Here is a 16,780-nt window from a genome sequence, read left to right as displayed (position 1 = left end):
ACTAAAAATTATAAAACTTCTTATTCAGAAAATAATTTCACCGCCATTTCCTGGTTTTCCTGTCGGGAAGAACCTGCTACCGAATTTATTGTTTCACTTTTTAGCAATTTTTGTTTGTTTTTAGTAATTTTATCCTCGTATTTTCAAATATTTTTACCTTTATTTTATGAAAAAATATTTGTTTTCAAACAATACAGATGACAATTCTCTCTGAATATTTACAATGTTCATTGTATTTACACATAGATTACACATATTTGTCAATGCATAAAACTTGGCCTCTACAAAACTCCCACTTTACTACAGAAAGGCCGTTTTGTAAATAAATCCATAATTTTAACAATAGAGAACCTTCTTGAAATAGAATTATCTAGTTTCAAATTAATTAATTAATTTGTTCATAACTTAAGCAAATTAAACAGCGATGCAACATTAATTCAAAAAAGTCTCTGGTATTTTGCACACTATTTAACGATCGTCTTGTAAAAGGTCAATTTTGTCAATCAGAATCGACTGCTTTTTTAGCTTTCCTTTTCACACTATCGCTCGGTTCCTTTTTAACTTTTTCGTCACTTGGTTCATCTTTTATTCTAGTCAATACATCAAAACTAAATTCTAATTCTTCAGATTTCGTTTCATTCTTGGATTTCCGCTTTTTGTCACCCTGGTAGCCATTAACCTGTTGACTTTCATTCTCCAGGATATTTTCATAATCTATCAAATTTTCGCGATTTAATTTCTTTTTAGATTTCTTCTTTTTTTCTTGACTTGAAACGTCGCTGTCGTTTCCTGAAATTTTCATCTTTTTCTCAGACTTGTTTTTGTGTTTTGCTAAAAGATGAATCGGTTTTTGGTCTTCTAAATCGGAATTCGGTTCTACTTTTTCTAGAGAAAACTTGGATTTCTTTTTCTTATTTTTCTTCTCACTGGTACCTTCAGATTCCGCGCTTGAAGCTTCATCTTTACATTCCGACTTTCCATTTACCTTACTTTTGCGTTTCTCTAGTAAATTAAGTGGCTTTCTATCTTCTAAATCCGAAATCGCTCCTTCTGAAATTTCATGAGAAAACTTTGCATTCTTCTTCTTATGTTTATTTTCCCTACTTCCTTCAAATTCTGCACCTGAAGCTTCATCTCGACTTTCAGAACTCTTACGCCTTTTCTTTGATTTTCTCACACTCGACTTTTGATCCTCATCCAAATACTCAGATTCTTCCACAAACTTCTGCACTAAATGGGTTGGCTTTTGATCGTCATCGGAATCAAAATTCAATTTTACGTCTACCGAAACGTGAGATTTAGCTCTGGATTTTTTCAGCGGACTTTTAAAGACTACTTCCTTATCATCAGAACTGGGACTGACGTGATTATCTTCCTTCGAAATCCGAGCCTTCTTATGAGATTTTTTCTTTCTTGGCTTTTGGTCTTCCTCCTCTAAATCACCTTCCAATTCCGGTTTCACTCCATTTTCTTCTTCCTCCTCAGAATCACTATCAAAAGTTATTCGTTTTCTTTTTTTCGCAGAAACTGCCGAAGGATCTGAGATTAAATCTTCATCGAAGGTAATTTTTTTCTTCCTATCGGGAGACTCAATGGCCTCCTCAACTTCCTCTATTTCCACATTGAAGAGCTTGCAGCCTTCCAAATACTCACTGAAAAATAAAAATGTTCAATAATACAAATATAAGTGTTGCTACAGAATTTTGGTATAAAAATTCTACAACTTTTCCAGATTTTCCAGGTCTACTTTTTTCAACCTAGTTAATTCTATTTAATTTGAACAGATTCTACTAGTCGGAAACTAATTTAATAATAATTTCTTGTACAATTATTAAGCAACGAGAAAGCCGATGAATAAATGTTTACGACAAACTAAAACGTTCTATGAGAAGTTTGTTTTGATAGAACGTTTAAAAATTTAGATTTATAAAATTTCAGAAGCTTTTACTTTGAAATATTTAAACTAATTTTTTAATTTTCAACTGCCAAAATTAATCGTTTCGAATTTAAATTTATTAAAATTCACAAGTATTCAATTACTCAATTATGAATGCTTTCAATTGTAATTAATACAATTTTCATTCGTCTGAATTTTAAATTCTCTATTTTTGAAAATTTTAATCCGGAAATATTCTATTTTAAATGTTTTGAAATTGTCCTCTTTTGAAATTTTAATCTGAAATCTTTCAATTACGAGATTCTTAAATTTGAAACAAAATTTTTAAATTCTGAACGCCCTGAATTCGAAATGAGACTATTTCAACTTCTTCCTAAACAAATTATCCAAATTAAAAAAGTTTAGTTTCGAGGTTTAGAACATTCTACTGATCGGAAAATAATTTAACAATAATTTCTTGTACAATTATTAAGCAACGAGAAAGCTGATGAATAAATGTTTACGACAAACTAAAACGTTCTATGAAAACGTCGCTCTCACAGAAGATCGTAGAAAATTACAGATTTTGAAACATTTTGGCCTAGAAAACTACAACCTATGAAAAACTAAGATTTTTAATTAATAATTATGAATTTTTATGATTTTGAATAACAAATAAATGATGTTAACTCCAATCAACTAAATTTTGCAGAAGAAACAGGTAACCTTTTTAGCAGAACAATTTATAAGCCATTGAGTACATTATTTTATTACCTTTATGTACGTGGATATGTACATAAATCGTTAAGTCAATCACCTAATATATATATATATATTGTTAAATACTTGTCAAAATTCTGTAATGAACATCGAATTGTTAAAAGAATGGAATATTTCAGTATAATTACTTCATTTAGTATACATTTTTTTAACTTTAAAAATATTCTATACATTTGAATGCTAAACTTTAGGGCAAAACAATTCAAAGCCTTGATTTTGTCACTGAAATAGGTGTAAAAACGCGAAAAAGTAAAATTTTTGAATAAAACTCCACTTCGTCAAGAAGTGGGTTTACCTCCGTTTAACATACCATGATTTAATTACACTTTTTTGTGTAATTAAATTGTATACAACTTTGTATAATTAATTTATAATTATATATTAATTGTATACAATTTTGCAAAATCTTACATCTGAAAAACCTATATATAGTTGTTCATATCTTATTTTTAGGAAATTACCTATTTCTACACAGAACATGAATACCTAAGATTTTCGTCGAAAAAAAAATGAAAATCTACAATCCCATAATAAAGGTTTAGCTTTTCATAGCTTTTAATAAGTGTTGTAGAAAATTACGAATTTTTTCCAACAAATTCTCGGTTATTTCGCAATTTATCCCCCGTTCTAAATATAAAATCTCCTTTTATTAGAAATACGAATAAAACGCATTTAACGTAAGGTTATCCTATGCATACATTTATGTATTGTGATAACTCAGAATATTTAAACAAAATAATATTTTTTTAATTTATGATGTCGAGTAAAAATGAATAAATTTAGATCATGGGAAATATCATATTTTGATGTCTTAATTATCTGTGCAGATTTGGTCAATATGACAGTTGTTATTTTTCGGAAACTAATTTTAGTATTTTAATTGGATAATCAGGGTAGCCGTTTTAAACACATAAAAAATTCCAGGTCATTTCCTGATTCCCAAACATTTGTTATCGTCAATGAAATCCAAAATTGCGAAGTCTAAAGCTAAAAATTTGTTCATTTGAAGTAATAAAAATTAAACTGCAAATAATTTTAAGCAATTTTAAGCTAGAAATATTAAAAATTGAACAATTACATTTTTCTTATAAAGTGAACACTTATTCAAGGTAAATTATTTTTATTTCAAATAGTTTTAAAAATTCTTAAAAAGCTTCAAAAATTTGAAACATTTACATATGGTTTTACATTTATTCAAATTTTTAATTAATTTTGAAATTTCTTCTGAACTTCTAAACATCTTTTAAAATTATTCGAATCCTTCTTAAGTTTTTTTTAAATCCTGCAAAAATAAAAAACTTCCCTAATATCTTCCAGATTCATTTTTGACCATTTTGGAAATCTTTTTAAATATTCTTTTTAAATTAATTTCTCAAAATAAAAAGTCTTTTAATTTTCCTAGAATCGAGAGAAAATGTTTTTTTATTCTTTTTAAGCCTTTCATGATTCTTAAAATGCTTCTAAACATTTTGTTCGAAATCTGTAAAAATCTATATTTTGTTTTAAATTAGGCCGTGGGCTATGTGCTCCAAAATGTCGACACATACATCTGTATTTTTTCGGTATACATACACACTTCGTTTAAATTATTTCAAATCATTTCAAATTTTTCATCTTTTCAGACCATCTAAATATCTCTTCAATTTACTCAAAGTTTTTCTAGGAATTATAGGTGTTCAATATTTATTATACATCAAAATTAAATAATTTTACTTCAAAATTAATTTTTTACAAATAGAACAATTAAAATTCTAACGTTCAAAGTTTATTTTTTTTTTTTTAGTTTTGAATATTACATTTGTAATTACTGAGTTTACATGAATAATAGAATATTTCTAAACATTAAGTAATTGTTATTTTTGTTAATTAAAAAAATAAAAAAAATTTAGACTAAAACAGTATTTTAATTTAATATAAGCCTTCAATGATGAATATATTATTTTAAAATTATTTTAAAATTGAAAATCGGTTATAAAGTTTTAATCGGGCATTTACATTTGTTCAACTACTAAAACTTTCCAATTGAAACAGTTTAATTTTTTACGCTAAAATATGAACATTCTTAAAATATGAACTGATTTCGAATCGTCTCAAAAAATTAATTATTATTCACTTCGATTTTAAAAATAATTATAATTTATATTCACATTTGATCAACTAAAATATTTTTTATCCAAAATTTACCATTTTTAAATCTAAATTTTTCTAATTTTTTAAATCTAAAACAGCATTTTAAAATTCTTTAAATAAAAAATGTGGGAGGGGGAAATGTTTCATTGAGGCAAAAAGTATGAATAATGAAGAGGCAATTTTTTCTTCAGGTTAAAAATTAATTGTTTGCTCCCACACATTAGTTATTTATAAAATTTAAATCAAACTTCGTGAGAAAATATAGCGACCTTGCTGAAATGTTACACTAACATAATAATCTAAAATGGAAAATTTGTAAGTGAAAGATTTTCGGCTTACGCATTGTAATCTGAATAAAATCATAATTGAAAGAGATGAAAATTCAACTGATTATTTTTTAAAAACTGTTTAAATCAAGTTTTTTCTAAAAATTTGTCAAATTCCCGGGGGACCAAAAATACATTCACTGTTACTTCCCGATTTTTTCCGATCTCATTAAATTTCTGGCCATTTCCCGGTCTAGAGGCCACCCTGTTACTTATGCTTCAATCAAAACGTTAATGTGTTAGGATTTAAATCAATAATACTTATAGTGGTTTTTTGTACGTACTTAATTAATTAATAATAAATCGTTAATATCAAACAAATTAAAAACTATATCTTGATTTGTTGTTCGAAATCTTCAAAAATCTACAAGATTCTTTTCGAATATTTTTAAATCTTTTTCAATTTTTTCTTAGAATACATTTTTCAAGATAAAAAAATTATATGAAATTTTTCCATGAATCTTGAGAAAATTTTTTTATTATCTTGAAACCTTTCAAAATCCTTAAAACTTCTAAATTATGTTTTAAATTCTTTAAAAATCCACATTCTATTTCAGATTTTTTTTCATTCTTTTAAAATTTTTAATTATTTTTGGAAAATACGAAATTTAAAAAAAAGTCGAATCCTCAAACAAAAAAATTATTTTTCAACCAATTAAATTTCTAATAAAAAAAAAAGATGAAATTTTTCCAACTAGAGACGATTTTTCTACAAAATGGTTTAATTTTTAAACTTGAAAATATGAATGCTCAGCGAAAAAGTTTATTTCAAACAAAATAGGTGATTTTTTTCTGCCAAAAAATACCATTTTTCAAAGTCAAAGTTACATTTTCAACCAAAGAGATGAATATTTAACTAAAATAAATCTTCATAAAAAAATGCATTTTTAACAAAGTATTTCAACTTTTAACCAAAAAGTTAAAGTTTAGTTAAAGTTAAACCAAAAATGTAATACTCGATGTTTCCACAATAAAATATTTTTAATTTAAATCAAAAAGCGTTGAATTCGTCCAAAAAGACCGAATTTTCATTTTAAAAAAGTTGAATTTTTAACCTAACAGTTGAATTTCCAATTTGATAATATGAATTTTCCCATAACAAAAATCACTACCAACTATAATTCCCGGTTATTTTCTGGTTTTTACTCTGAGTATATACCCGAAATATATCTAAGAAAAGTTAGGAAAATATAGAACCCCACATCGATAATATTATACAAAAATTTGTCTTCCATAGACCGTTGTAGTTTTTTGTAAAGAACTTTTTGAAAGTATTTTAATGTTTTAAATTTTAAAACTCCTTAAAAAGTGTCAGTAGTTGCAAAAATGTCAACGATTTTAATCTAAAAGACTGATCGCTTCTGAGTCAAATGAAAAAAATTGTTATGTGTTTTATGAATTAAATGGAATCAAAATATACAACATATTACGCCGAAATTCTTCCTACGAAAAATGAATCTCTTGAAGTTCACACAGTTGTACGGAAAATTACGTTAATCTCAGATTTTTTAAATATCGCTTTCTACGAGAAAATCTATTTGAAGTCCCAAATACATTAAAAGTTCGCAGGAATGCTTTGGAATTTTCATACCTATAAATTCATAACATTTTTCGCACAAATTCATACAAATAAATTGCCACAGAGAATGTGAAAGGCTTTTCAATAAATATTGAAATCTAATAAATTCTCACTAGCATTATAAAATTTTGTTAAACTCATAAATTATAATCGTATTAACTTTTTTAGTAAACAAATCAATTCTTATCGACTTTCAAATAGAAAATTCGGTCATGTAGCAACCCCCTATATAAATTATATGGAAGAATTGGAAGAAAAAATTAATCGAATTTACGTACTCTTCATATAAAACACCTCGAATGTAAGGTAGTCTACTTCGGAAGTCTACTTCATTTACAGTAAATCTGATTTCTTGTCCTATATTTACTTTATTGCCGGGCCAGTCTTCATCCTCATCTGGTTGTGGAATTGAAACGATAAATACTTTATGGACTAACACGCCAATGTGATTTAAACCTTTTTTATTTACGAAGCCTGGAAAAGAAATTATTTTTTCATTTATAATTATGCCGCACTAGCATTTTTGTAAATTACTCGAAATTATAATTACCTTTCAGTTTAACTCCTACTTCTGGTTTGAAAATATAAAAATCCGCTTCAATATCCATGTGAACGTAACAACTATCGTGCAATGTTCGCGCAAATGGACTCAAGAGTACTGGATTTTTATAAGCGAGTAAGAGGCCTTTTAATCTGTAATTTTAAAAGATCTGTAAAAAAAGTTGGGAACAAAAATAATAAAAATGGAGTTTTGTTTGACACTTAGAACGTGCATCAAAGGTAAAAATGATAAAAGAGATGAAAGTATAAATTTCCCGGAATTTTTTATTTCAAGGAAATTAAGATTTAATCATTGTTTCCCAATATTTCACAGGTCTTAAAATTTAACGAAAAATATCATTGGTGTGAAATCCTCCTGCTTTTAATTATTGAAAATAGAATACAATAAATTATCAACTAGTATTAAATATTTTATTCTAAATCAATACAACCTTCTAGTATCTAGATGAAGTATTGCATTTCTTAATGAATAATATTTTTAACAATTTAATAATTTGCCTAAAAAGTTTCCAAAGTATTAAGAATAAAATATTTAATACGATAAAATAATAATTTAGTTTTTTCTAAACTTGCTTTTAGATTTCTTTCACGAGTTCTCCACATAACCTCCAAATCAAAATGTTTACGCCGGTCTTTAAACATTAAAAAACATCAGACATTGTACTAAAATATAATTATACAATTTCTGATGATTATTAAGCACATTTTTATTAGAAAACTTACTCTGCATCGTAGGAATTAAGCTTGGAATTCAAAATTTCGCTTAAAGCTGTAGTCACGTTTCGCACATGTGACGGATGCATTCCGATGTGTTTTTTATGCCTCTCATAATAAACGCACGAGTCCTCATCTTCAAGAAGTCCTTTTAATTCCAAAATAGTCCAGTAAATACTGGTATGCATTTTATGACCCTTTTTATTTGAATATTTCTCCCTCCATGAACTCATGATTTAAACCCCCAAAAACCTAGGTGCTGGCTGCTGACAGCCCGACACCAAAGTTTGCCGTCACGCAACTCACACGAACACGACCGCTGCACACCCCGCACACAAGCTTTGAGGTTATGTGTCGCCTTGCACGATCTAAACTTACTTTTGAAGCTTTTGTATTTTCGGCATATGGATTTAAATTCAAAAAAGTTATGTTTTTTGGATTCCATAATTAAAGTTTAATGTTGTATGTAATCCAGCATTAAAAAAAAATATTAAAAATTCCTCTCTTCAAATTCTGCTTTGATTCTGCATATTCCAAACAAAGAGTTTTAAGCTCTCAGCCAATAAAAATGTATCTTTAGATAAGATTTCTGGAATATCATAAGCTCTGATTAGTTCTTTCGTTTTATCATTGTACGGCTGCGCATTAATTGCAGCGTGGATTTGTGGAACAAAGCAAACTGGCAAAAACGCGAATGTATAATGTATCAAGCAAGCATGGAAAGTTAAGGCAGTTAAGTTGTGTGGTTTGTTGGTTGGTTTGGTTTGCTCAAAGTTTTATTTATTTAGTTATATTTACGTTCATTTTTTGATATTTTGATGTGGGTTCGGAATTAATATGAGTGAAGGGAATTCAAAGTTTAATGAGATCAACGAAGGTCAATGTGAAAATGCAGAATCCTCGTCTAAAAAGGAGAATATTAACTGCAAGGATGCTGATAGTGACGTCTCCAATGAATTATTCTCAGGTATGTTATTCATTAATTTTAGATGAAAATTTTGATAATAAATTATTAGATATTTTTTTATTTTCTACATAAAAAGTTTTCAAACCTAACTTTTTATACTGAGAGAGGTTGGCAATCTTAGTTTCGTGTTTGGACATAACCAACAAGTTTGGGAAAAAGTATTTTTCGAATTTCGAGTTATTGAGGATTCGACGATTTAATAGTGCTGAAAATACATAAATAATATTAAAATATTTATTATTGTTTAATACAAAATTATTTTAAAGTTTGTTGTGTGTGTCGTGGAGATTTAGTAGAATCAGGGTTTTATCGGTTTCAGCTAAAAATCTAGAGAATTGACTAAATCAAAGCTAAATGCTGGAGTGTAGAAAAACCTTCCATTCAGGTGTCACCTTTTCTCTCAGTAACTGGCTTATGCGGGAATTTAGAACACTTGCAGGGCATTTATCTAAATTCTTAGATCATCTTAGGTACATATTTAGAAAAATCAGAAATTGAATTAGTATTTTTATTTTATTTTTTAATTCGCATCAAGGTTAACATTTAAAGTACATTAAAGCAGTATAAATTAAACAACTTGCTACTAAATGATTTTCTGACATTCAACAATGAATGAAGTTTGTTGAATAAACAATTTGTATTATTTCCTGTAAATTAATTTTATAAGCAACAATCTTTTCTTGAAAGTATACTTTTTTATTTCAAGACTTCTCGTTGCCACCAAAGTGCTTTTTGCGCAAAAAATTGAATATATTTTTTTATTTAACGGAAACATTGTGCGCCTGCGCGGGCAGTCTTATATGATTTAAGAACATTATATATGATTGGCAGAAATTTTCTTATTATACGGAGAAATTCCAGTAAATTCAATATGTTGTATATTATTTTTTTCACTTTCTTACACTTCTTTAAAATTGGTAGATTATTTTTTTTATTGACAAAATATGACTCAGCGCGTGTAATATACTGACACCATACTTTTAATATTTTTTCAACATTTGAAATAAATAAGAAATAACTTTTCAAGATATTTTCGGACGAACTGTGCGTTAAGGTAGATTTAAATTGAACTATGTGTTTGAATTTTATACGAATTTTTTTATAAGGCTCCGTTTACCGCGTTTTCTGGGCATATTTGTCAAATAAATATGTGAAGTTATTTCGTTTTTATAACAAATTTTTATTTTTAAAGTTCAAGGGTGAACAAGTGGTGATATTCATATTAATAATGTCAGGCGCATACAACAGTATTTCAATTTACGTTTGCAATAAGCACAAGTAACTTCATTGTTAAATAACAGTCAAAATAGTATTTTTACTACAAATAAAAAATAATCATTTTTCTATATTTGTATTGCATTATTTACATTTAAATAATAATTTTGAAAACCAAAACTTATCACAAACAATTGAATTTAAAATTGATCCTGTAATGTGATAAATCTCTCTTTACAACTTCGCTCTTTAGAGGTTTTCCATATTTTTCAAGATAAATACCTCATAGAAAGAAAAACGGATAATTTTGGAATTTACAAGATATATAAATCAGTTCATGCTCGAATCATCATGTGAGTTTGACTTTCGTCCCAGGATTTTTCTTTCAATACAACTATTTGAATAAATTTTCGCTAATCGTGAATAGCAACTGAAAAGCCTTTTTTGGGTCCAAATTCCACTGCTTAGGTGAAAGTGGAACTATCTTGTTTAAAAAGCATTTTATTTTTGGTTCATGATCCATGTTTTTAGTTCAAAAATATTTTTTTTCTCAGTATGTACCTATTTCATTTTTGGTTGAAAATAAATTTTGTATGTTTGAAAATTGGTGTATTTTCGTGCAACTTTGTCGTTTGTGGTAGAATACTAATCCTCTGGGTGACTAACTCACCTTATTGGTTCGAAATTCAATTATTAAGTTGAAAATTCGATTAAAAATTAAAATATTTGATTAAAAATTTATGTATTTTGTTAAAAATTATCCTTTTTTGATAGAAAATGAAGGTTTTTGGTTACAATTTCATTTTTCTGATTGAAAATTCGTTTTTTTTTTTATTGAAAATTAATTTTTTTAACGAAAAAATTTAAATGTTACATTTTTCATGATGGGGAATTATAATGACCCTCTGTTATAAAATAAGTTGGTGTTTCTTTACATGGGCTTTAGGGTCCTGTAATCAAAACACTTTGTTTTTTAATCAGAAGTTTCGTATAATGTGGGAGTCCTCTTCGGTGATTTATTTCTAAATAAACAAAAATTTACATTTTAAGTAATATGCCTTCAATACAATGTCAGTGACAAAAAAAGAGTTTTATTAATTAAATTCTAATTGTGCATCTTTTTGATGTATAATTTTGTTGTTGTCGTTGTTGGTTCGAAACGCAACAACTTTAAACATTTCACAAAGATTTCACGGCTTTCAAAGATTTTAAAAATGCGTGTACGCCAGATTTAAAATATTTCACAACTTCACAAAGCTTACTTTCAAAAAATGTAAAGGATTTCAAAGATTTCAAAAAAGGTAGTACACCAGGTTTCAAAGATTTAAAAATATGTTGAATATTTGAAACGATTTGAAAAGGTTTTAAAACATTTGAAAAGATTTCATTATGATTTTAAATAATTCAATGATTTACACGCATGTAAGAATTTAAGAAAAATTTCACAAATATTTGAAAAGATTGGACAAAGGTTTGTCAAAAATTTGGATAAAAAGTTTCGAAAGTTTTCGAACATTTCATAAATATTACAAGAATTTCAAAGATTTGAGAAAGACATATACACCAGATTTCAATGACTTCACAAAGGTTTCGAACATTTCCAAAGGTTTTGAAACTTTCAAAAGATTTCAAAGATTTTAAAAAGGGTATCGTAAACTAGATTCCTAAGATTTCAAAAAATTTTACCCAGATTAAAAATATTTTAAGAATTTCAAATGAATAGAAAAGATTTCAGAGAGATTTCAAAAGAATACGAGAATTTAAAAAAGGGTATAGAGTGCACCATATTTCAAACATTTCAATGATTTCAAACGAAAATTCGAAAGATTTTACAAATATTTCAAAGATGTTAAACTATTTCAAAAGCTTTCAATAAGTTTGAGAAAATTTCAAAAGACTTCAATAATTTAAAATGAACACAAAAGGTTTCATAAACAAATATTAAAGAAAACTTTCACAACGATTTAATACAATTTTCATAACCCGTGAATTTTTTTCCCAAGAATTAATTTAAAAATTACTTTTAAATAATTAATTTTTGTACCTACTTCCGGGACTGCTTCTCAGGTATTGCAAAAAGAAGTACAGATTTTAATTTATAATTTAATATTTATTATTTTATTGCTTATATTGCATTAATCTGTATTAGCTGTTTTCCATGGCTAAGATAATAAATATTGGCGGTAGAAAGCTAGCTGACGAACTTGACTTGTCTTTTAAGGCGACAAAAGAGACTAAAAATAAATTCTGATAAGAAAATTCCTTCGAAATCATCATGCCGACAGACCGACCGACACATAGTAGGACGGATGTGGTATTTACTGTTCAAAATAATCTACAGTCTGTAAATCTTAACGGATTCAAATGAACGAAATATTTTTCCCCATTTCTATTTTTTCCATAAATATTGTTCCAACTGTAATTTAAAATATGTATTATAATTTTGTTCCAATAATAAATGATTTTCAATATAAATATACAAACATTTTAGCACTTTTTTTGGTTTACAAAGTCATCAGTAAAAAATTTCGTTGATTTGAACATTCAGAACTTCAAGCACATTTTGAACAAACTACTCAAATGAACTCGTTTTTTATTATAATTATTAAAAATAGATTTAAACAAAATAAGAATTTCTTCGACGTAAAGAAAACAACGAATTGGAAGAATCTGTATAAACAAATACACCAGTGTATCGTTTTGTTGGAGGCAAAAATGATTTCGTACTAAAATCTTTCTGGTTGATTATTAGAATGGTATTTTAAACTAAAAACTAATATTTCTTCTAAGATCTGTTTTTCGGGATGCATATTCTGTTCGCGTTTTTGAAAAATTATATTTTTACTTGCCTTTAGTTCTGCATATTATTTTGATTTTCCTACATTTTTTTTGTCTTACATTTTAGATTTTACCCTCTAATATCAGCGGAGACTTTGAAAATTAGTTATATTCCTCTACGATAATCATCATACTTTGTAATAAATTTTAAGATTAATAAGACATTAAAACAGAGAGAAACTATTCATATATTTTTTATTGCAGAATTCAGTAGTGGAAGTGTATATGCCCTTTCCGTGTATTTACTTTAATTTTAACCAAATTACACATTGTAATTTATATAATATAACAGCTTGTTTCAATAATCACTGTTTAAACTATTGAAAAATCAGATTCTTTTTTATGTAAAATTATCTGTTAATTAAATACTCTCATTCCAATATTAACTATATTGTTTATACATTTAAAAATTATTATTATGATATTAATAAATCAGGACGATTTTAGTACAAAATAATGTTTGTCTACAACGAACTGATACGTTGGATTTTTCGTTTAAATAAATTGTTTAGAACAATTAAGTAAAATATGAAATAAAATTTGAATGCTCTTTTGATCCATCTTCAATTATTCTGATCAGCATAGAATTTATTTAAGCAATTTTTTCAGACATAAAAAATCATATTGCTTAAATGGCTAATTTCCCCGGTGTATTTATTTTAATATTATTGGACACAAAAGGAATGATAAAATCGTCTTTGACAGTTTTTTTAGAAATGTAATGCATATAATTAAAAAGAAATCTCCAAATTCATTAAGAATTACAGGCTGTAGACTATTTTAAATAATGAATACCAGATCCATCCCACTGTGCGACAGACAGACAGACATGGTTTTAAAAATCGTTTCCTCTACTCAGGGACACTAAAAACTTCAAGAACTGATGAAAACTGTGACAATGTAATAACAATTTGCGAATTTACTTTTTTAGAAATTGTTTTTCAGTTCTGCATTACATTTTCATATTTAAATGTTTAATTATACTGAGCATCTTTTTATGTATGTTAATAGTCTTGTTTAATTAAAACTGGTTAAAATTAGAAAAATGTATATTTAAAAAGAATGAAAAGGTTTATATATATTTGAATAGAGTTATGACTGTTTTTAAGATATTTGCACCGTATATTGCAAAGTTGCGTTTAAAAAGCAAAACAGAGTGTTTCATAATTTGAAATAAAAGTATAAGTCTTGTATTCTAGGTCAGATTCTTTCAACTTGTATTTGTATACACTCTCAGTAATTTAAATATTTATTTAAAATTGAGGTCAGCACATTTTTGCGAAGGTTTTTTTTATAACTGTATTCTGTTGCATAACATATAAAGTTTAAATTTTATTTTTTCATTTCAAATGATCTTATTTATATAATTTAATTTTAAACTAAAAACAATTTTATGTGTTTCTAAATTTTCAGATGAAGACGAAGTCCAAGAGATAAATCCTTGTACTCCAGACGTGCTGCAATCACTTGACGATTGCTCATTTTTTAATTGTTTTAAAACACCTGTGCTATTTTCCAAAGACACGTAAGCTCAATTTTATCAAAGTAAATCTATTAATCTTTCAGGGTGACCACGAAAACTGGAAAACCACGAATACAAACCTTTTCATGCTAATGTCGCAGAATTGGGCTTGAATTTGGTATAACTTCAAAATTAACAAAATCGTGTTGATCCTTCTTAAAATTTTTAGAAGCAAAATGATTCAAAAACCCTGCCGTTCTGTATTCTGAATTTTCTACTTTTATGGTAAATATTGTTTCATGAGATTTCATTGTGTGTTAGTACTTACAACCGGGAAGGAGATTTTTTCTCTAAAAATCGAAAATTCAAATTTTTTAAAGAAAAATAACACAAGGTACAAGAAGACTGCAGAACAAAATTATCTCAAAAAAAGTAAAATACATAATAAAAGTAAAATACATTTTGTTCAATTTAATTTTAAAACAGACGTATGGTTTTGTAATATTTTCGTTTTAAAATTAAATTGAACAAAATGTATTTTACTTTTATTATGTATTGTACTTTTTTTGAATTTCAACTTTTAAAGAGATAATTTTGTTCTGCAGTCTTCTTGTACCTTGTGTTATTTTTCTTTAAAAAATTTGAATTTTCGATTTTTAGAGAAAAAAAATCTCCTCCCCCTTGTAAGTACTGACACACAATGAAATTCTATTCTTAGTTCAAATAATAAAATATTAATAAGCAGTGATTTACAGATTTATTTTTATAATTATGGAACTTTTTTCATCACGTATTTTTTAATGTACCCAGGGTGTCAGGTGGACCGGGAATTTTTTTAGACCGGGAAATGGTAGTGAATTTATTTTTTGACCGGTAATTTCAGAAATTTTATAATTATTTTTATTTGGTTAATAATTAGTTGAATTTTTATTTTATTTAACTATGATATCATTCAGTTTTCCATTTTAGATTTTTATTTTTAAGCGTGCATTTTTAATTTAAGGAAATTTAAAAGCGTTTAAAGTTGAAAATTTTTGATATATCAGCTGCAAATATTGATTTTAATTTATTATTTTAACTTAAAGTATCAAGAAGTGCACAATAATTTATTTGTTAATGCGATTACAATAGGATTTTTTGTTTTTGTTTATTCGTTGTGGTTCAAATTTGGTCGTTAGATTCTTCTTCTTTTTTTTTAACAGGAGTTTGCATTGATTTCATTATTGGACGTTAAATGGGATTTTTAATTTGCATTTTAATCTAATTTAAATTTTAGATCTAAATCCATTCAAAATTTAAGGATTTCCAGAGTTCAGCGTTAAAAATTAAACTAATGTACCAAGGGCTTTTAAAATTTGCAAGTTATTTTCAAAGATATTCAGAGTTTTTGAAAATATTCGAAATTAATTAAAAACTTGAAATTATTTCAAATCATTTAAACAAAGTGTGTGTTGCGTCAAAAGAGAAAAAAATGTATTAGCTTTTTAAGAATTGCGAAAGGCTTCAAAAGAATAAAAACGTTTTTTTAAGATTGCTAGGAAATTTAAAAGTGATTTCAGTTTAAGTTCAGTTTAAAATAATGTAATCGTTGAAGTTTTAATGTTTCTATCTTCTTCGTTATTCATAATGTGTCCCCTAAAGGTTTACATGACTTCCATTCCTTACAATCTTTCCATTTATATCTGTATTTTTTACAATATTATACTTTCTATATATATATATATCCCCGCCTGTCACGCGGGAGACCGGGGTTCGATTCCCCGCCGGAGACCCATTCGGTTCGGTTTTGATTCCTCTAGCATCAAACCGAAGGGCCTATGACAAAGCCACCGAACGCGTCCTCGGGTTGCGGATAGAGGGTTACAAAAATAAATCGGCAGTCGCGGACAATTGTCCAGGGTTGGTCCCGAAGGAATTAACCCCCAAGCGGAGGTGTGAAAAACGTGCCGAAAGCTGAACAACAACACCAATGACAACACCAAACATAGTTGTAGTAAGTGCGGTTCAAAACAACAGAACGCGCAGGGCTCCCGAAAATGGGTCGGCCAACAATGCCGACCAATCTAGAGCTGGGAGAGCCAATGAAAATGGATTCAATGCGATGGATCGGCGGGATCTCGTGACCTTTCGGTGGATGGAGCAACTGAATCACGACTTGCTAGACTGCTATGATGCGAGTGTGGCCCGTGAACGGGGTTACATGACACGGCTGCATGCTCTGTGGTGCGAGAAACCCGGAGCTATCGCACTTTTCGCAGCAACGTCTGCGAAACCATGCTGAACTACTCCGTAAAAGGGGCTATGTAAGCGGAACGCCTACTCTACCACAGCT

At 27.7% G+C, this 16,780-nt stretch overlaps 2 protein-coding genes across 2 annotated transcripts in view; one reads left to right on the top strand and one right to left on the bottom strand.

Moving 5' to 3' along the window:
* Positions 1–211: 211 nt before the first annotated feature.
* On the bottom strand, positions 212–8,446 carry LOC117177302 (eukaryotic translation initiation factor 5B). Its single transcript, XM_033367905.1, has 4 exons — positions 7,976–8,446; positions 7,242–7,384; positions 6,970–7,165; positions 212–1,652 (listed from the first exon to the last, which is right to left on the bottom strand). The coding sequence occupies exons 1-4, from the start codon at positions 8,197–8,199 to the stop codon at positions 500–502; spliced, it is 1,716 nt and encodes a 571-aa protein (XP_033223796.1). The 5' UTR covers positions 8,200–8,446; the 3' UTR covers positions 212–499.
* A 216-nt stretch (positions 8,447–8,662) lies between these two features.
* LOC117176080 (breast cancer type 2 susceptibility protein homolog) overlaps positions 8,663–16,780 on the top strand; it is a 28,253-nt gene continuing 20,135 nt past the window's right edge. Inside the window, exons 1-2 of the mRNA XM_033366094.1 lie at positions 8,663–8,933; positions 14,400–14,511. Coding sequence (XP_033221985.1) covers positions 8,804–8,933; positions 14,400–14,511 — 242 coding nt within the window. The 5' untranslated portion in view covers positions 8,663–8,803. The remainder of the gene's footprint in view (positions 8,934–14,399; positions 14,512–16,780) is intronic.

Source organism: Belonocnema kinseyi, chromosome 7 (assembly GCF_010883055.1).
Source record: "Belonocnema kinseyi isolate 2016_QV_RU_SX_M_011 chromosome 7, B_treatae_v1, whole genome shotgun sequence".
NCBI classification, from domain to species: Eukaryota; Metazoa; Arthropoda; class Insecta; order Hymenoptera; family Cynipidae; genus Belonocnema; species Belonocnema kinseyi.
The sequence above is the reverse complement of the archived record's forward strand: the minus strand, read 5'-3'. Positions and strand labels throughout refer to the sequence as shown.